The following is a 22,835-nucleotide window of genomic DNA, read 5'->3' on the forward strand; positions in this document are numbered from 1 at the left end:
GAGCTCTACTATTTCACTTATTACTTCCTGTAATATATTCAGGGTATTGGATTTTAATATTGGTGTCTTTGATAAACTTGAAGTTGATTCTGGTGCAGGGTGATATATAAGGGTCCAATATCTGTTTCCTACACAACATGCATGGCTAATTTTACCAGCAACATTTGTTGAAAAGCCTGTCTTCCTTCAATACTGTTTTTTTATTTTATTTTGGTTTGGTTTGGTTTGGTTTTGGCTCCCTTATCAAAGATTAGGTAGCCATAGGTCTATGGGATCATTTCTGGGTCTTCAATTCTATTTCATTGGTTCTTAGGCCTATTCATGTGCCAGTACCAAGCTGTTTTTGTAACTATGGCTTTAATGTTCAATGTCTCAGGCAATAAAAGAAATGAAAATCAAAATGATATTGAGATAACAATATTGACAAGATATGGAATCAAAAGGGTTTTTTTATCCTTTTTTCTTTAGTGTACTAAAGTCCCCTCTCCACTTTAGTTTGCCCCCTGTTGTCACTGTTTAGTATCTTTTGTATTGTATATGTTTATCTAATTTGGGGATTGGAAGGGAAATCACTGAAATGGTGTGACAATGGACAAAGGGTAAACCAGTGCAGCAGTGATACTCGCAAGACATTATGTAGGAATGAACTTTAAAACTTTGGTGGGAGGCGAACCAGGAGAAAACAAGGGAGGGGATAACACTGTTGGAAAAAAAATGTACTCATTACTTTCCTTATGTAACAGTAACCCCTCTGTATCACCTTTTCTATTAAAAAATAAAAAATAAAAAATAAATAAAATTTCCTAAAAGTCTCATTCCTTGTGTTTAAAGTAGATTTTCTTACAGCAGAAGTACCACATGATCCCACTAATCACAGACTCCAAAAACGATCTCACAGAAGTTAGAGTAGATGGTGATAGTTACACTCTCAGAGGCTCAGTACATGAGACAGAAGGATGGAATGGGGTTGTGTAGTAGGTACAGCAATGCAAGGTAGACAGAAGTGGCAAGCCTGTCTTATTCCTGTGCACTAAGGTGAGTAGGGTTAGCAATAAAACAATGCATATTTCAAAAGGCTAAAAGAAGATTAAGGTTAAGTTCTTCACCACAAAGAAATGTTTGAAGACAAATGTAACAAACAGTACAAGAAATGTAACCAAGGCCTAATGTATGAAACGGTAACCTCTCTGTACATCACTTTGACAATAAAAAGAAAAGAAAAGAAAGTAAATGCAACCTGATTTAAACATTACATAATAATTCACACATGTTTATACATTACCTGTATCCCATTATTATGTACACATTTGGCTTTCTGAGAAGCAGTGAATGAACAATTAAAACCTTTAAAAAAGAAAGTGTTTGCTCATTTAAAAGGATCATGCCTGTGTTTTACACTCTCACATCAGGTATGGGGCATTACCGTTAGTTAGCTTTGTATATGTTCTATAATTCCATGTGGGGAAGTCGTTTTTATGCTGTTGTAAGACAAATGTATGTTGAACTTCAGCTAATAGTGTTTCCTTTCAATGTTGAAGACAAAATTTTATTCATAATGATTCCTTCACGGTCTTTGTCCTGCCTCTAGAGGGTGGGATTACACAGGCAGGGCCCTACAAGGGTCCCCCCTGTTCCACATTGATTAGGACAGCAAGGCATCCTATTATCTTCTAACCACCAAGTGTGTGACACTGTGCAAAAGCCTTACATTTACCTATTCATTTGGAAATTATTAAAATCATAATATTATGTTCCACATAGGAGTATTACAAATTTTAAATGTTATATGGTATATAAAGCAGTTATTACCTAGTATACAATAAGCATACATGTGTGTATGCTATGTATTTTTCTAGTTTATTATGTAGTATATAACAGCATATATATGCATATATAGAGCAAAACACACACACAAATGTGCCAGCTGTAACAATTTAATCCAAACACATTACAACCAACATAACTAAGTCATTTATTTATATGTGTGCCCAAACCTGTCTGATTGTTAAATGTGATGCAGTATCACTTAACATCCTCTCTATGCCATCATGTACTTGAGGATTTTGTACTGACCAGCATCACAGCCTAGAAAACAAAGGGTGCATACTACAAGATATTTTGGTTACAACATAGCCAAATGTAAGAAAATAAAACAAAGTAAGACAACAAAGACTTTTTAAAAATAACTAGAATAGATTTATCATTGTTTGATGCATGACCCTACCAGCATATCTAGAATGAGGTTTATTTCCATAAAATAAAAATGATGAGTGATTGGGGTTTTAAGAAGACATTTAGATAGGATGAAGCGTTAGAATTAATTTCAAGTAGACAACACTTGGCTAAGGAGAAAATAAATAGTAACATAAATATGCAAAGAAATTCAGCCAGAGAGCCAACTATTCCAGACAGTTCAAATCTTTAGCATGATCAATAAAGCTAAATGCAGCCAATAAATCAAGTCAATTTCATGACATGAGGAATCTGGGTTGAACTTACTCCATTTGGATTTTAGTCAGAAACATAGATCTTAGAATTAGGTTAATAAGGGTTTGTAATGATCAGATTTCTTTTTGCTGACTTTGGGAATTGAGAACACAGAGCAGCTGGCTGCCACAATGCCAGCCTTCTGGAAAGTCTTTTCCCTAACCTTCAGGGAACTAGGGATTTATCAAGCCAGATGTCTCTAAAAAGCTAAACTAAGAACCTAAATAAGTTTCAAATGTAAGAAGTCCTTAAATGTGGAGTTTCATAGATGATTATTTCATTAGTAACCCTTTTCACTTTGCATGAACATTGTTTTTTATAAAATTTGAATATGTAAATCCTAAACTAACATCAAGAAAACTGTTGTCTTCATAGGTATTTCAAGCATTTTTGGATGATTCAACTACAATTTTTGTGCATTGCCTTAAGTAACACAAATACAATGACACACTTCATAACAATAAAATGAGAAACATGTCAGATGTTCTGTTTTCGAGGTTGTTGTTATATAGACAAGAACACGTCATTGCACGGCCAAAAACTGTTGTTGGTGTTTTATGTGTGTCCATTAATTTAATCTTCAGAGTAATGCTATGAGATTTGTGCTATTATTTCATCTATTTTTCATAACAAATGAGTGAAAAGCAGAAAGATATATGACACAACTAATATAGCTGGGATTTTCTTGCAAACAACTGCAGTCCTTTGAACATTATTTTACATATCATGTGTCACTGCCCTTTTTTAAAAAAAACTTAAGCAAATAACAGGTGAGGTAGTTATGGAGGCCTTTTCTCTGTTGTGATTATTTAAGATATTTTTTCTAAGAAAATCAAATAGAATTTTACATTCAAATATTATCCTCAAACTTTTATTTTCATTTATTCATGGTTGTAGTATTTGAACTCAGTACTGGCTAGGCATCAGACTACCACTTAAGCCATACCTACCAGACATTGCTTGCAATCACTATTTTTTTTTGTAGGGTCTTGCTCTTTTTCTAAAGCCAGAGTGGATGCATTCTTTCTATTCAAATTTACTGCTGTAGCTAGTACAAACATGAGCCATTATAGCTTTCTCATGCTCAGTTTAATGATGTAGCCTGTTTGGGAACACCAATTACCATTTATTTTAGGGATACACAGATAGGACAAGAATGTAGTTTTGATGGAATCATACAATAAGCCTAGGTTCAAATTTTATCCACAATGAATCATAAAAATTTAGTTTATGCACCCAAAATTGAAATTGAAAGTCTTAATCCCTATATTAACTAAAAATTGTGTGTGTGTGTGTGTGTGTGTGTGTGTGTGTGTATGTGTTTTAACTGCTATTAGTTTCCAAATACAAATGGTTATGGAAATAGAGGAAACTACATTGCTTGTTTCAGTATTGCTCTCTCAGATGAAAGAAGGTAAGTAAACACTGCCCCGTGACACTTCTAGATTAAGAGCGAGTCATACTAGATGAGCAAAATGAGACAAAATTTTATCTGAAAAATCAATTCAACTATAACTCATAGAAAAGTAGTCAGTCATTTCCCCTCTTTGTTTCAACCAACACTAAAACCGTATGGTTAAGTGTTTTTCTGTATATTGTGTAAATATTGTAATTCATTAAACAGTAGCATTTTCACACACATATTTGCACACACACAAACATACACACACTATTAAAATAACCTCACTCAAGTGAATTATTCAATAAAAGAATAAAGGAGTAATTCTGTGAATTACTGTAATTCTGTGAAACTGAGATAAGGAAGACTGTTTTGAGGTTAGCATGGGGAAAAAAGAGTAAAAGAGAAAGAAAGAAAGAAAGAAAGAAAGAAAGAAAGAAAGAAAGAAAGAAAGAAAGAAAGAAAGAAAGAAAGAAAGAAAGAAAGAAAGAAAGAAAGAAGGAAGGAAGGAAGGAAGGAAGGAAGGAAGGAAGGAAGGAAGGAAGGAAGGAAGGAGAAAGAGAAAGAGAAAGAGAGAGAAGAAGGAAGGGAGGGAGGGAAGGAGGGAAAAAGGAAGGAAAAAGAAAGAAGGGAAAGGAAGGGAAGGAAAGGGAAGGGAAGGGAAGGGAAGGGAAGGGAAGGGAAGGGAAGGGAAGGGAAGGGAAGGGAAGGGAAGGGAAGGGAAGGGAAGGGAAGGGAAAGTTGAGGTCCCATTTCAACAGCAAAGGCCTGGTCTGGCGGCACATGTCTTTTACCTTTGCTACAGAAATAGTATTGTGGTTCAAGCTGGTATGGGCAATAAAAGAAAGAAAAACTCTATCTAAAAAAAAAAAAAAATCACTGATTAATAAAGGTTAGAGCACCGCTCAAGTCTGATTAGTGTGATGCCCTGAGTGCAAACCCCAGAGGCACACACACAAGAAATATTTGAGCAGATAATTTAGATAATATGAACAATTCATAATGAATCAGAAGTCCTATGTCAAGTTAATAATAAACTCATGTAGATAAACCCTATTATACATAATAATGTAGAGTATTATACCATTAAAGACAAAAGTGTATGGTGAGTTGCTTTCAATATCTGGAATTTGATTAGAAACCAAAGAAGCTGTTTTTTTAACTAGTTTTGATATTGTTGTTGTTTTCTTTTGCCTGTCCTGGAGCCTGAACTTTGGGCCTGGGTGTTGTCGCTAAGCTTCTTTTGCTGAAGTTTAACCCTGTACCTCTTGAGCCACAGCACCACTTCCAGCTTTTTCTGAGTAATTTATTGGAAATAAGAGTCTCATGGACTTTCCTGCCCAAGCTGGCTCTGAACCTTGTTCCGCAGATATCAGCCTGCTCAGTAACTAAGATTACAGGTATAAGCCACTGGCATTGACCTGGAACTAGCTTCTAAGGAATATTTGGCATTTGATTAGAAAAATTACAGAATACCCTGATCAGTTAGCTACAGGAATAAATATATTACCATTAAATAGCATAGGTTAATAAAACAGTAAAGATTACCTTATTCCCAATAAGGTCATGTGCCTTACATGCTTCCAGGAGAATGGTGGCTCAACTAAGAAATAATTTATACTGTCTCTTTTTTTTTAGTTTTAAGAGGAAAATTGTTTAATTATCATAGAAATTATGCAACTGCATATATTTAAAAATAATATAGTTCTTTAGGAATATTAACTATATCCCTCATTTCAGCCAATGTTTTCAGTAAATCAGGCTGTCAGTAAGTATTTATTTTATAGGCACATTGTGACTATAAATACCACTGATATGGAGAAGCCCAGATACTATAAAATGTCCTTGAGGAATTATCTTAAACCAGAGTCCTTGAAAAGCTTTCTATTGGGTACTAAACAGTTATATTCAAGGAATTGATTACCTTCAAATACTTGTGTTACCTATGTATCATCACACATAAATGGTAAGTACTTGTTTTCACCATGTATCATTGTTATAACAGACAAAATAAATACAGTGAACTTAAACATGTTTTTTTTTTTATACACAAATGTGAAGTTGGTGATAGAAAATATAATATACATGGAACAATGGGAAGCCTTAGATTCAAATTTTAATGGTGATTCCCATATGGAATGAACTCATGGCCTTCTTTGTGTGACTTCCTTCTATGATAACATTTATGTCTTCAACTGAAGCTACCTATATTCTATGTTCCACACATTCTCCTCTCAAAGATGCACATCTTCCTGTAAATGTGGGTGGTTGAGGAATTCTATCCTGTACTATCTTACAGTAGTTTAATTACATTTGCTTTTGGGGTTGCTGTTATTTAGGTCTGATAAACAACCTAGGAATAAAATAAAAGGGAATGTAAGTATCTTACAAGCCAGAAAATGTGTCAAACTTTTTTTCTTTGGTGTTTTGTTTTTGGTTTAGATTGGTTTGGTTTTTTTTTTGTTTTTTTTTTTTTTGGCCAGTCCTGGGCCTTGGACTCAGGGCCTGAGCACTGTCCCTGGCTTCTTCCCGCTCAAGGCTAGTACTCTGCCACTTGAGCCACAGCGCCACTTCTGGCCGTTTTCTGTATATGTGGTGCTGGGGAATCGAACCTAGGGCCTCGTGTATCCGAGGCAGGCACTCTTGCCACTAGGCTATATCCCCAGCCCAGATTGGTTTGGTTTTTAATGTTTTTTTTTTCTTTAATGCCAGGACTAGGGCTTGAACTCATGGCCTGAGCACTTTTCCTTAGCTTGTGTTACGTAAAACTGGCAATCTACTACTTGAGCCACAGTGCTACTTCCAACTTTTTCTGAGTAGTTTATTGGAGATAAGAATCTCAAGTACTTTGCTGACAGGGCTGACTTAGAACCATAATCCTTGGATCCCAGCCTCCTGAGTATCTAGGATTACAGGCCTGAGCCACTGGTACCTAGTCTGCTTTCATTTTTAACATAGCTTGATCATAACACACTGTACTTGGACTTGAATCAGGCTTTAAGTACCTTCATACTTGCTAGGAAAATTTCAGCCACTTACATTGAAATTCTGTTCACCAGTTAACCATAGTATACTAAGTAACCATATTAAATACTTACCTGTCTCCTAGTGATTTTCCCTTAGATATTCTGAGAAAGTTTTCTTACATATGTCCTTGATTTAAAAAACAACAACAAAAAACTTTGCCTGAAACACTTATAAGCCTTCCAAGCCTGCAATTAAACACAGATTTCTCTGTATAGCTACATATTGTCTCATATGACTTGTAATTTACACTTCATTTTTAACTTCATATTAATTATCTTTGCTATACTGTATTTTCTTCCTTTTGGAGGACTATTTCTTAAGTTCATTCAATATTACAGAAGACCGTTGCACATTATAAAGCCCATGAATGTTTCAAATGAGAATTTTGTTTCAATAGATAGATTTTTTTTGTAATTTTGACTCTACTGTTATAGATCACTGACACTTTCCTTGAAGACACTAAATCCATAGTCAATGTTTCTTTTCTTTTTTCACCTGAAGAATATGAAGTAACTCTATCCCAAAGAAAACTTTTCTGTGTCTTCTATATCACAGTACTCCCACGTTACTGAATCTTTAGTACTTGCGCTCATTGACTATTTCTATTTTATTAGTGATAAATGAAGAAAGACATACCTAGTTTCAGAACTGGGAAATGGTCAGAAATAATCAAAAGCAATGGTGCTTTTTATGGTCATAGGTATAGCTAAAGGGGAGAGAATGGCATAGGCATTCACTCCAAACTGTCATTCACAAAGGACAAGTGTTTTAATTTCAAATAGTATATTCATTATTTTTCTATTTTTGGTATATTTAAAGTTTCCATAGAGTCTATGTTTCTTTGGGTCTGGCTCACTTCACTTAGTATAATTTTTTCCAAGTCCTTCCATTTCCTTACAAGTGGGGCAATGTTATTCTTTTTAATAGAGGCATAAAATTCCATTGTGTATATGTACCACATTTTCCTGATCCATGCATCTACTGAGGGGCATCTGGGTTGGTTCCATATTTTAGCTATGACAAATTGTGCTGCAATGAACATTGTTGTGCTGGTGGCTTTAGTGTGTTCTTGTTTGTGGTCTTTTGGGTAGATGCCTAAAAGTGGGGCTGCTGGGTCATAGGGGAGCTCTTTCTTACAAATTCAGAAACAAATGCTTAATAAATAGTTAATTGATGTATCAGAAAAATTGATGATATTTTGGAATATGTTTTAAATGATTGTGGTATTTAAAAATTGTCAATACTCATTCTAATTATAATAGTAAAACTAAACACCTCTCCAAAATGGTATTTATTCAGATACCAATCAATACACCATTTTTCATTAGCTGACAGTTTGCCCTTAATTAGCTTCCTACATCATAAAATGACACAATGTTCTTTCCAATGTGAAAGATATCACCAGCAAACAAGCTATGTCTTTAACAAAATATAACAATCTTGGGTCTTCATCCATGAAAACAAGAAAATAAAACTTCATTTATAGTGTCATTGCCAACACTGATAATTTATGTGAAATGGTGAGAAGTATGCTTGAAATTTTAAGGCTCAACTAGTTTTGGTATTCATAATATTAGGGAAAATGGTATAGCATAGAAGTTGTGGTATTTAAATAAGTATATTACTTTTTTTAACTTTGTTTCTTTTGAGTGGTACTGTTTTGAATTCATGGCCTCATACTTTGTAGAAAGGTGCTCAACCACTTTAACAACTATACCTTTAGTCCATTCTGTTTTTCAGTGCCAATCCTGGGGCTTGAACTCAGGGTCTGGGAGCTGTCTCTGAGCTGTTGTGCTCAAGGTTAGCACTCTGCAACCCGAGCCACAGTTCCATTTCTAGCTTTTTGGTAGCTAACTGGTAGATAAGAGCCTCAAAGACATTCCTGTAGAAGCTGAATTTGAATAGACATTCTTAGCTCTCAGCCCCCTGAGTAGCAAAGATTTTAGTCATGAGCCACTGGCACCCAGTAGCTGTTTTGGGTTTATTTTTTAGATTTTTAACCAGGGTAGGTCACAGACAAGAATAATTCTGTTTCCCTGTAGTTGGGATTACAGACATGCATCATCAGCAACAACCTTTTTTGTTACAGCTTGAATCCTAAAAGTGCAATCATGCTCAACTCCACCACCCCAACAGTTGAGACTAAAGGACTGAGCTATCATGCTAAGCTAATTTGTGGTTTTGGTTTGGTTTTGTAAATCCCGAGGACCAGCACTATTTGGTTAATTGTTCACCTTTCTTCTTAAATAGAAGATAATTCTGTACAATAGAACAGGGATATTTTTATTCAGAAGAAAGATAACTGGATGATAATAATCACCTTATAATATTAATTTTGCCACTGATTGATATATCACAAGATGTTATATAAACACTTGCAAAGTACTTCAACACATATTATTTTGAATAAATGATTATAATATTTTGTCTGCTTTAAATAAAATCAGAAATTTGAAGCCTTAATGATAATTTTTATCTTTAAATTTTTGAAATGTTTACATTGTAACTAAGTATCTATCTTCTCAATATCATTCCCAAAGTGGGATTAATGCCAATAACTAATAATTTGAAAATGCATAGCAGTTATTCTTTTTTTTAATTACTGTGTATTGCTTTGGGGTATTGCTCCCTGGTAGAGCACCTGCCTACTCATTTAGGCCCTTGGGTTCCATAACCACATCTTGCTTACACACACACATACACACACACACACACACACACACACACACACACACACAGTCACTGCATAAGTACTATGTGTCAAATACTAGCCCAGCAGGACTTATTACTTAGTTTGAATTTAGTTTTTGTTGTTGTTGTTTTGTAAAGGTGATGTACAGAGAGGTTGCAATTACGTAAATAAAGTAATGAGGACATTTCTTTTTAAACAATGTTACTGCCTCCCTTATTTTCTCCTACTTTTTCCCCTCCCTACTATCCCCCACAAGTTACAAAGCTCATTTTCAGCCTAGTACCTAGTAAGTATTACTGTTGAATTGGCGCACCCTCTGTCCCACAGATTCTCTGATTCCTCTTCCCTTCCCCAATTCAGATTAGCTTATATACAAGACAATGCATAAAAAACAGTGAACAGCAGGGAATTAACCAAAGGGGGAATAAAGAAAGAAAAAAGAAATAACTGCAAATAGTACAATAAAAAACCCCTTGCTTCCATTTTTAGAGTTCATTTTATATGGTAATATGCACATAGCTACTGAGCCATTGTGATCCTCCCCTAAGAATATCCTCCTTTGTTCTCACTGTACTAGTACTTAAGAGTGCTGTTTTATTAATCATGTCCAACAGTAATTATTTGTCTGTCTTTTACTATCCTTGGATTAACTTGCAGATTTAGTGATGTTCTATTTTTTACAAATGAGGGAAACTATGCAGCTTATGTTTCTGTGGATCTGACTTAATTTCCTTACTAATGTGACAATGCCATTCTTTATGGTGGAGGCATATTATTAACAATATTTCTGAAAGTCTCGTTCACACTATGGTTAAAATGAAAAGTTGCCCTTGGGGTGTACTTCAACTAAGCAGTGACATGTGTGTTGACCCTGATAATAGGAGCCAGGATACATAAACTGTAGGAGGTGACCTAGAAAAGCAATTCAGATTTGTTTTTCTTCTATTCATCCTGCTTGAACTCAAAGCTGAACTTGTTATGCTCAAGGCTAGCACTCTGCCATTTGAATAGCTCCACTTCCAGCTTCTTGGTGGTTAATTGGATATGAGTCTTAAGGAATTTCCTGACCAGGCCAGCTTTAAAACATGATCCTCAGACCGCAGCCTCTTGAGTAAGATTACAAGCATGAGCACAGGCACTGAGCTAGGAAAATTTCTCTTTTATTCATTTCTTTATTGTCAAAATGATAAACAGAGGTGTTTAAACAGAGGGAGTGAGTACATTTCTTATCCAACTTAAATCTAAAATCTATCATTATATTCCTGTTTGCATCATAACGTGCTTGTGCTATCAAATATTTTCTTAAAATTATATCTGCTAAGGTTATTTTGCTCTGTAAACAAATAATTCTATCACAATTGAGATTATCATGCAAAAATTTTAATACTCACATCAAGATCATCCTTAGCATTGTAGTAAACAACTTCATTGCTCTAAAAGGAAAAAAAAAGTATTTTATTGATTAGGGCATAAACAAAAAATACTAGATAAAATAATAATGCATTTTATATACATATACATGTAAACAGTATATACATTTAAATAATAGACCCTTTATTTCATTCCTTTCACAAAATACCCCATGAAATGCATGAAGATTGGCCACTGTTTTCTAAGACCATATTAAGGTCTTACTAGTGGAATTAAATAGAATTTTTTGAAGTAGGAGCAAGGTGTCAAAAAAAACGAGACTGAGAGATATTTGTCAAGAAAAATATTAAGTGCAGAATTTTCATGTTGAATACATCATTGACCTACATAGAAAAAAGCACATTAACATATTAAATGACCCACATGATAACATAAAAACAAGAAACAGATAAGGAACTTCCTAACACTGTTAAAACTATGATTTTTAAAAAATTTATAGATATTTCCAATGTTGAAATTCTTGAAGAAATGTGCAACTATGCAAAATTGCTAGATATTTTTTCCTCAGCTTCAAATAAGGAATAAAAGAGAATTCATTCAACTAGTATAATAAATCACAACTCCTAACTCTTATATTCGCATATTCTTGCAAAGAACTGTATTAATATTAACTATATAATATGAACAAATATAAATGAATACTTCTGGATATCAGTTTTGCTGAAATATACCATAAATATACATTATGGCTACTGTCTACGGTGCTGAAGGGCAATAGAAAAACCGAGGGCAAATAAAATAACTGTCAAGAGAAGTTAAATTACTATTCCTATGTCTCAATCCAAATTCATGAGCTGTAAAAAAAAAAATCTGTTCATTTTCATTTTTTCTCTTATTGTGAGTCATTGTAGAAATAGCAACTCTTCGAAAGTGTCCGTTATCACTTCAACACTGTGTAAAGATGCATTTTTGCATGACTCTTAAAAAATCTACAATACAGATACTTTAAATTTTATAAAAGCAAACAAATAATACACAGACTTTTAAAAGAAAAAAAATACTTGAGAAACTTCATTAAGATTATTCAGATTTCTCTTGGACTGGGAATGTGGCTTAGTGGTAGAGTGCTTGCCTAGCATGCATGAAGACCTGGGTTCGATTCCTCAGCACCACATACACAGAAAAAGCCAGAAGCATTGTAGCTCAAGTGGTAGAGGGCTAGCCTTGAGCAAAGAGAAGCCAGGGACAGTGCTCAGGCCCTGAGGTCAAGCCCCAGGACTGGCATTAAAAAAAAAAACAAAAAAAAAAAAAACAACAAGATTATTCAGATTTCTCAAATTATGTTAAAATAATCACAGGCTGTGATATTCATAGATATCAAAGGGAAAAAAAAGCCGTTCCCTAACCATCATGAGGTTAGAAGACAAGATTAAAATTGTCACTTTTTGGCAGGACAGCACAACTTCAGTGTTTGGCTATACTCATAAATCTCTAAGAAGGGAAATAGAGGCATGGCTCAAGCAAACACACACACACACACATTCACACACTCACACATGCACATACACCCATGCACACAAGAACTCAATGCCCTGAGTCCGAGCCCCTGTACAGGCACTAGTTATAAATGCTCAGTAGTAGTAATAAATAAAGCTCTAAGATAAAAAAAATGTATTTTGTTTTGTTTCCCAATTTATTCAAAGCAGAAATTAGCCCTTTCCTATAGGATTTGTTTGAAAAACATTAGAATATTGAAAATATACACAACATATGTCTAAATTCTAAAACTCAATTAATATTAGAACACACAATTTATAATGTTAAAGTCCCTTTACTCATAAACAATGAAAAATGGTTTTAAATTTAGTGAAGGGATTAAGGTAGAGAATCTTAAGATGATCCGAAGTCTTAATTACAGGATGATTTCTTAAAACCTTGATTGTGTAACTGAGAGAAAATACAAAATCAGAACTCACCACATACACAAAGCATGAGAATCTGCTAAAATCACCCGACTCAAGCCTAATTACTAGTTCATTGATCCTACTTGCCACTCTATAATGTATACTTAATGTGAATTTCAGCAAAAGTTAAAACACTGAATATGTTTACCTTTGTTTTATTCCACATTTCATGTGGATTTATATTTACAGTTAGAAAACATAAGAAACCTAGGGAAATCACATTAAATTCCACACAGTTAAACGCAGTTATGTACCTAGTAGATATGTACATATGTATATATCCATTATTTTGCCCCAAGGTAAGCACAACATGAGTAAAACAAATCTACTCTGACCTTCAAAATCACGGAAAATCATGGAAACAGGCCAATTATATAAAACAACCTTGGTGCACAAGATTCAACTTGGTTTATTGCACTTGAACTGATAGACTAAACTGATTCACAATTTCTTTTCTATGTGTCACCATGTGAAGAGTGTTTGTCTACCCTAGAAATGAGAATACAGTTTAGAAGGATACACTGGGAAGAGGGTATATGTATCAAAAAGTACCACTGGTCTCAACTGTAATTACACTGATTCTGTCGAGATAAATTGTACATTAAATCATGACTGAAATACGCAAAACAAATTTGAGAATTTCTATTTTTTTCCTTTTCTGATATACTTAATTTTATACAAAACCTCTTGCTTACAGATTACTTGAAATAAATATCTCTTAAAACTGTCATTGAAAGAGTTAGAATGTGGGTTAATGGTAGAGTACTTGCCTAGCACACATGAAGCCCTGGGTTTGATTCTTCAGAACCACATAAACAGAAAGAAAAAAAAAAAAAGAGAGAATGGAAATGGCATGATGACTCAACTGGTAGAGTGCTAGCCTTGAACAAGAGAAGCCCAGGCTCTGAATTCAAGCCTGAGGGCTGGCAATAATGGACCTATGGTCAAATTTTATGTTTTTGTACAATGGAATTGTGTAATCCTATGAATTGATGTTTAAATAGACAAAAGAAAAGTAAAAGTTGCACACTCATAATTATATGTGATATAAAATTTCTTTAATAATATATTAACATATATTCCACTGTGCTAGATAATTATATTGGACACTAAATACTTATAAAACTCATAATACTTATAAAACTGCTTAGTTGTGTTTGCATTTTAAAAGAACTCTTTCTTAATACAATATTCATTTATTACATGGTCAAATATAAAGTTAATGAAGAACAAATTTTGTTCTATTGCAAAGAAACAATAAAAGAGTTAAATGTATATGCTCAATCATTTAACCAGATAAGACAGACAGACCTTAGAAAAAATGAAACTTGTTACAACAAATCTTTTTTTTTTTTAATTTTTATTGTCAGACTGATATACAGAGTGATTACAGTTTCATATGTTAGGCACTGGATACATTTCTTGTAATGTTTGTTACCTCCTCCCTCATTCATCCCTTCCCCTTCTCCTTTCCCTTTTCCCCCATGAGTTGTTCAGTAGATTTACACTAAACAGTTTTGCAAGTATTGCTTTTGTAATCGTTTGTCCTTTTTACCCTGTGTCTCTCGGTTTTGGTATTCCCTTACAGTTTCCTAGTTCTAATACCTGTACAACAAATCTTTTAGAGCTACATTTTCTCTTTTATCAAAGTGATAATACTTTGGGGTTTGCAACATGGCGTGCGTGTGTGTGTGCGCGTGTGTGTGTGTGTGTGTGTGTGTGTGCGTGTGAGAGTCCCGCGCACATTAGGGCTTGAACTCAGGGCCTATGCCGTTGCTTAGCTTTTTGTTTGAGGCTGATATTCTTTCCACTTGAGCCACACTTTCTCTTCCTGTTTTTGTTAGTTACCTTTAGGTCAAAGTGTCAGATTTTTCCCTACACACTGGCTTTGAACCTCTACCCCTCAGAACTCAGCTTCCAAAGAAGCAAGGAAAATGGGTGTGAGCCACTGTGCATGGCTACACCTCTTTATATCACTTACTATATTTTTTTTTATGTATGTCTCAGTTTTCTTCTATTATACTAACTAGAACTGATTTAGTTCATTGTTTCTGGGTTTTGGTTTTGTTTGCCTTTGAGTTACTGAGATTTGAACTGAGGACTTCATGCTAGAGTCATACCAAGAGCCTCAATTGGTCAACTTCATTAGGATAAATTCATAAAAGGAAACTCTGTATTTGGATCTAATTCATTCAATAAAGTCATTCCCTGTGTAATTTTCTTTCACAATACAGTCACTTATACCTCTATTTTCATTACATAAAACACACATGTCAAAATATGTGTAGCAATGTTAGACTAATGCCATGTTCAGTGAATGAATCATGTTACTGAACCACAAAAATATTTGCAGAATTGCTGTTAAAAATAAATCAGTGAAAGCACCTTTCTCAGGAATAAAGAAAATTGGTATGAAGTCACCAACTTCTGTTTTGACATTATTATAGAGATGAATTTTTGTTAAAATTCATTATATTACCAATAAAATTTAGGAGAAGAAATTTCTAGTTTAAAAAAATAGGTCCTTATGAGAGTAGAATTAAAGAAATAAAAAATTTCCTCACGTTTCCTTCCCCCTTAACCTTGTCCCTTGAATCCATTTCACTTAGACATTGATTGAAATTTTGGAGTTTCAGGGTAAGCACAGAGAGCTCTATCCCTCGTGCTCAACAAGTATTTTGGTAAAATTCTCTATGGTAAGTGTTGGAGAAACAACTGTCAGTAATATCAACACTGTACAGTGGGAGAAAGGTCTCACCTTCCCCCTTGTTCATGGCCAAAAGATTAACACTCCTTAATCAATCACTCTGAATCACTCTGTTAAATTTTCTTACTACGCTTGGAAGGCACATGCTGCAATATTAGTGAGAAGTAAACTCTATAAATCAGTGTGTGTGTGTGTGTGTGTGTGTGTGTGTGTGTGTGTGTGAGGGGGGGGAGGGAGAGAGAGACAGAGAGAGAGAGAGAGATTCTCAAACAATTATCTATCCTAGCTCAAAATCCTTTCAGACTTCCCCTCCCCCCGCCCCCGGGGCACAAAGAGTTATAACATCAATCACTTAAAATGCTCTTGTTGAAACCATGGCATATAAACTAACCACCATAGGCACAGATGGTAGAATTGACTCATCCAGTTTCTTTATTATCCATCTGCCTAAATATTTTAGTCAAAACTATTAAACATCGTATTAGAAGTATTCCACATTCACATGCAGAGGTTTTCAGTGGGTTTTGAAGCAGTGTGTGCAATAAGATTGAATAAAGTCAAAACTAGCTTCAAACTAGATTCATGGATTCAGTCCCTAGACAGATATTTTTCATCATTTAAGCACCACCAGATGACAAGAACAAATTATTTTGTTTCTGATTTTTAACCAAGTAGTTTTGTTATTTATTATCTCAACAAATTTGCCCAAATGGTCTATGCTAATATAATACTGCTGTTTACTGAAATTTAAAACATCCCTTAGCAAGCTGAAAGATAAATTACTGTAGTCGCTCAGTATGTACTGGAAGTCAAAAATTAAACCTGGGCAAAACAGACTGGTCCATCGCTAAAATGTGCATTGCGAGAGGCACTTCCTTTATGCCACTTTCCTGCAAAAGTTGGCCTCTGATGAATAGTTTATGTTAAAAGATTGAGGCATAGGTAACCATCTTCCATGTGGACCTAAGATGACTCAAATATTGGAACTGAAAATTAGATTTGTTACAGTCAACATCTGACATGTATAACACAATCAAAATTCAAATAGAGAATAACTTTCTGTCCAATTTACTAATTTTCTTCTCATAGTGATACTTTTGGCTCAACACTTGATCCACAGCATGCCACATTTTGGGCAGCTGTTTCTACTCATCACTTAAAAAAGAAAGATGGCATCCTTACTGCAATTTTTTATCACTCCTGAATTCCAAATATGCAAGCAATTGGTGGAAATTTATGGATATAAAATCATTGAACTGAGTTAGTAGTTCTAAAAAGACAAGGTCCACACCAGTCAGCTGAAATCATCTATAAGTCAAATTTTATTAATGCATAATAATAGCACTTTGGCTTAGAACCAAATAAACCATTGGCAATGACTGAGTCCAAAACAACTGGAGCACAGGCTATGTGTCAGCCAGTGGTGCTGTCTGAAGAAAATGACCTGGAATATGCATGGCTCTGTATAGGGTGGGGTGGGGGACTTAAAAGAAGGGAATGTGCACCAATATGCAAAATGTGCTCCTAGAGTATTTTTCTCCTTATGTTTGTCTGTGTTGTGGCTCTTATGAGAATGCTGAGAAAATATTTTAGAAGATATAATGGTAAATAAAAATAGGAAAGATTGGCAGAAATGAGAGTTAACAGATATCTGTAATCAAGGTATCTGTAAACTCACTTCATACCACATGACAAGAGATCATAAATGAGGCCATGATTGAAAAGAACTTGGCCTGGTGTATCGGGGACACACACACACACACACACACACACACACACACACACCTTGAAAGCTAATATGTCATGGATGGATGGATGGGTAGATGGATGGTTGGATAAATCAGCAATGAATATACATGTATAAACTCAAAAATCTCATTCACAAAATGGAGTTTTGCAAACATGTTTGCTAAAGAAAATCCAGAGGTAGGTATTATCAATATCAACTTTGTGTAGTAGAAAATCAGAAATAGCAGTAAATAATAAAGTGTCTAACATAGTTATTCATATCCAGAATCAAGTAGGAAATCCTCCCAACACTCGTCCCGGTTGTACCAAAACTACAAATGCTGGAATGATCTATTTGTACAGATGGTGAATTCCTTCTACACTATATGTTATTCACCTAATAAAAATGTTTAACTTCAAGGAATATTAATGCATTCTATGTTCTGTAACTTTGTTTTATAATCTGGGATAAAAATACTAGTTTACTTAATAAAAGAACAAAACTGAAAAACTATAACCTATTGTAAGCATATTTCTGTTATTTTTATTTAACAATAATTAATATGTCTCCTTTGGATAATCATCTTAATTGAGAAAATTATGGATAGTATTCATGAAAAAGAAACATTAAGTGAAGAAAGTCAAGGTCAGAGAGAAAAAGAGCTCATGTTTTCTCTCATATGTGGAATTTAAAATTAAGACATAAACCTATGAAAACACATACAGGGCCATATGCATGTACACAGAGTCAAACTAACTATAGTTGGTACTCCCAAGGGCAGATTTCCATGGTGGAAGTCCATTGAATAAGTAACAATTTAACGAGATGAATACCAGGAAGCTGAAATATGTCTTGTTTCAGAACAATATGGCTTAAGGGCGAGAGTCAAAGAAGGGAGAGAGAAGAAGAGTGGGCAAATACAGTCAGAATCCTCAGTAAGTCTATGTGAATAGGGAACTAGGGAACTTGAAGGGTTAGGCGGATTTAGGCTGGATGATGTGGAGAATAATGAAAGGGGTGACATTGGTCAAGATGCATTGTATTTACAAACTGACATGTGAAATTAAAACCTCTTCGTAAAACAACTTAAAGATAATAAATAATTAAAATTTAGAAAAACATTAAAAATGTTAATTACTTCTCCATAAAAGAAACATAATTTTAAAAATCAGAGGGAATATTACACTATTCCAGTTTGAATACAAACAGGGTTCTTCAATGCTAGCCAATGAGTGGAATGTTCTTTTAACTACCATTGTCCAATTAATGAGTGTCACAAGCTTTCTTGAAGAAGCAAGGCACCCATCACTCATGTGTGTAATCCTGTCTTCTCAGGAGACTGAGATCTGAGGATTATGGTTCAAAGCCAGACCAAACAGGAAATTATGTACAACTCATAAAACTCCAATTAACCACCAAAAATTTACAGCTGTAGTATTTCAAGTGGTAGAGCACTACCCTCAAGCAAAAAAAGGCTCAGTGACAAAAAATGTAAAAATAAATAAAATAAACAAAAGAAAAAGAAATAACTCAGTGACAATGCCCATCCTCTGAGTTCAAGCCCCAGGACTAGCACAAGCACAAGCCTTTCTATCACAAGCCTATGAGAAGTGAAGAAAACAAAATGAGTGCATATTACAATAGAGAAAATATATACAGATTCTTAACTTCAAGAACAGTAAAACAGAAGAGTTTCACTCTTATAGGAAGAAATTCCAAATCAGCTGAAAAAGGAAATTCCAAATAGAAATATCAAATCAAGTAATTTTAGAATTCTTTGGTTCTCAGATCTCAAAAAAGATCAATATTAAACATTAATAGCAGTGACAATGTACTTCTTTACCTGATAGACTTTAATGAGAGTCTGCCTGTAAAGCTACTGTGACAGTGTTGTCACAAATGTTATCATTATAAGATTAAACCACAGGAGAAAAACAAATGTAGAAGATGAGAAGATAAGTACATTACTTTCCCAGACGCAGAATCCTCAAGGAACTTCAGCAAAGAATTGAGCCAAACACATCCATAATATTGAGGACTTCTACCTGTTCTAATCTCCATTCATCTGAAATTCCAATCAAGTGTTGGGTCTCATCATCTAAAGCATTAATATTTAATCCAGTGAAATATTTCACTTTTAATACTCTTTCCTATTGACATAGAAAACCTATAGATCTTCATGACTCATGATCAAAGTTGCTAGTACTTGACTATAATAAGGGCCTAGTAGAACACTCTTGTTAATTTGTCCAGTTTTATAATTACCAGTCCTTTCCAAAATTCATCCTCTCAACCTCCAAAAACTATCACACTAAAACAAAATTTAAAAATTTGTGTTATGGTCAGTGAAATACTGAATGCAAGATAGGATCTTCAAATATAGAACCTCAAAGAATAGTAAATTAGAGGCTGGGAATATGGCCTAGTGGCAAGAGTGCTTGCCTGTATACATGAAGTCCTGGGTTCGATTCCTCAGCACCACATATATACAAAACGGCCAGAAGTGGAGCTGTGGCTCAAGTGGCAGAGTGCTAGCCTTGAGCAGAAAAAGAAAATAGAAGCCAGGGACAGTGCTCAGGCCCTGAGTCCAAGCCCCAGGACTGGCTAAAAAAAAAAAGAAAAAAAGAATAGTAAATTAGTAATCATTAAATCAATTTAACTCATTCTTCACTGCCATAAATGAGGCCATAGAAGACAAGAAAGATGAGAGAGGACAAGACACATTTATTATGTGTTTCTGATATAAAACAACATTTACATTATTATATCAGTTAACCCTGACAAGATTTATTTTTACAATAAATAACCATTTTAAAGAAGTTGATTCAAATGTCTTTTACCCTGTAGAATATTCTTTCTATCTCCTACTTCTTTTCTTCCTCCTTTCTCTTGCTTCCCCTATACGGAGACCGTGGATTTCAACATTCAAAGTGAAAATAACACTAAAATAAACACATTGTTGTTTAGTTTATAGTTAAACACAACATACTGTGTTAAGTATATGGCACAAATCTTAAAGCACAAAGGAATCAATTTCAGTAAGTGGATAATGCCAGTGCCATCGATTATGTATATAATCCCAGACACTTTTGAGACAGAGACAAAACTGCAATTAGAAGCTAGCCAGGTCAAGGAAGTTAGTGAGACTGTATGTGAAGGAACAAGTTCAGCCTGGTGGTTTATACCTATAATATCAAGTATACAGAAGTCATACATAGGAATATTTCAGTCTTAAGCAAGTTTAGGCCTATCTGGGAGGAAAAACAATAAAACAACAACACACAACTAAAGTAGAAAGAGTATTGGATGTGTGGGTCAAGTGATAGAGTGTTTTCTCAGCAAATACAAGACTGCAGTACTGACAACGAAAGAAGAAAATAGTGCATTGTATCCAATGTAAGAACAAAGTTAGGAACACTAAATAATAGGCAATAGTTAAAAAACTCCAGAGTATAAAATAAGAAGTATTCCTCCATATTATGACAAGATTGCTAAGAACTGCCTAAGTTGTGGTGAAAGAGATAAAGAACAATTAAGAAGAAAGCAACTAGTATCAAAATACAGTGTATCCCTGCTTATAGGTAGGAAGATAGGGAAAATGAGGGGGGCATTCTAGAGACAAGAGAGGGCCAGGTGTTACTTTCTACTCCATTTCTGAATCCACCTGGCCAGATGTACAGGCAAAAAGCATTCCTTGACAGAATTTCCCTAACTATCCCAACTCAAGTTCAAGTTCAAGACTCTCATGTCAACTTCTAGGTTGATTTTTTTGGTGTGGGGGGAGCGGTTATTCCCCACCTCAAGTCAGGGAGAGTATCAACAGCTATTTCAGTGATTTTTCCATAAGGAATAAATAAGCAATGGCCTAATGCAGAGATCAACTGAGTACGGTGCCCTCACCATATATGTTCTCTTCTCTGAGCCTAGAGCAACCTAGGTAAGTCTCAGTCAACTATATGCTTCCATGAATGCTTGCTCTAAGGCCCATACCCAAGGAAATTGTCTATGGCACTGAATAAGGCTGTCTACCCTCATAGGGTGATTGAAACATTTGCTAAGTCAACATCATCCTCTACTGAGAGTCTCTGTGCATTAGTTTCTACTACTATTGTAGGTCTGGTTTACTAGAATCCAATACTAAGACATAAAATAGGTAATGGGTGAGGCAGGAAGGGAAAGTAACCATAGAAAATACTAACAGGAAAGTCCAAAAATAAGACATGTAGATAAATAAAACATGGTTTCTCAAAGACTAGCTTGGGACTCAATTCCCCTACACAATATCTGTGATATTATATGGGCTATCACAAAATCCTCAAATCCATAGGGAGGAGACTATGTGAGATTCCAAAACCACAAGCTGTCGGGGCTGGGGATATAGCCTAGTGGCAAGAGTGCCTGCCTCGGATACACGAGGCCCTAGGTTCGATTCCCCAGCACCACATATGCAGAAAACGGCCAGAAGCGGTGCTGTGGCTCAAGTGGCAGAGTGCTAGCCTTGAGCAAAAAGAAGCCAGGGACAGTGCTCAGGCCCTGATTCCAAAGCCCAGGACTGGCCAAAAAAAAAAAAAAAAAAAAAAAAAAAAAAAAAAAAAAAAAAAAAAAAAAAACACAAGCTGTTATTGAATGATGCTTTGTCTCCTGTGCAATATAATAGAAACCTCAAAGGCTAAGATTTGCAGACACTTGTGTTAAGAAGCTACAGAAGCACCGGGCTCCTGTGTGTTTTTGTGTGAGCAATGATGTAAGCAGGGAAAAGGGTGAATATGTTAGAAATAAGTATGGAGTCTATAACTAACTAAGCAGATGATTCTCGGTACCAGTCAGTCAGCAATGGGTCTGTCCCAGACATGCACTCATGCACTCATGCAGATGAACTGGATATGAAACAGGATCTCTGAAATCCTTTCCCTGTGTGTTTTGAAGTTTCCACTGAGTAACTACTTAGATTTAGAACACAGAAGAAAAAAACCTAGTAGCTGTTTGTTTTCAGTGAGTCTTTGATTACTTTGCTTCTTTTCTCATGGGAATTATCCAACAGAACGTACAGATCTCTTTGTATTTTGAAAAACAGAAGCAAAACTTTTGCTTCTTTTTATTTGAAATCTCTGGCATTTGCTGTAGAAGCACATGATACTTCAAGAAGAACCACCTCTTCATCATTAATTTTCTTTGATCTTGAAATGTCAAAGAAAAGTATATTTGTTTATCCCTGAAAATAGTAACTATGCTTCTGAATCTTGGTGTTTAAGATAACTTCCTCAAACTAACTAACATCATCAATCGCTTTACAGGCATCAGGAACAATCTGGAAATTTCTGTCTTCACTAAATAGTCTAGATCAACCACTGATACTTTCATTAGCATAATATAATTCTTTCCATTTATATTTAACTAAAGTAGAACTCAATATGTCTTCCAAAAGATATATATTACAGTTTAAGTTTGTACTGCTTCTC

General features: G+C 34.8%; 1 protein-coding gene across 5 annotated transcripts in view; it reads right to left on the minus strand.

The window, feature by feature from the left end:
• Positions 1 to 22,835, minus strand: part of Cacna2d1 (calcium voltage-gated channel auxiliary subunit alpha2delta 1) — a 368,329-nt gene that overhangs the window by 120,191 nt on the left and 225,303 nt on the right. For all 5 annotated transcript variants that reach the window (XR_007210075.1, XM_048339919.1, XM_048339918.1 and 2 more), the window contains exon 5: positions 10,997 to 11,038. Coding sequence is in view for 4 of the 5 variants with exons in the window: in XM_048339919.1 (XP_048195876.1) it covers positions 10,997 to 11,038 (42 nt within the window). In the remaining variant the exon portion in view is untranslated. The remainder of the gene's footprint in view (positions 1 to 10,996; positions 11,039 to 22,835) is intronic.

This window comes from Perognathus longimembris, chromosome 2 (genome assembly GCF_023159225.1).
Source record: "Perognathus longimembris pacificus isolate PPM17 chromosome 2, ASM2315922v1, whole genome shotgun sequence".
NCBI lineage: Eukaryota > Metazoa > Chordata > Mammalia > Rodentia > Heteromyidae > Perognathus > Perognathus longimembris.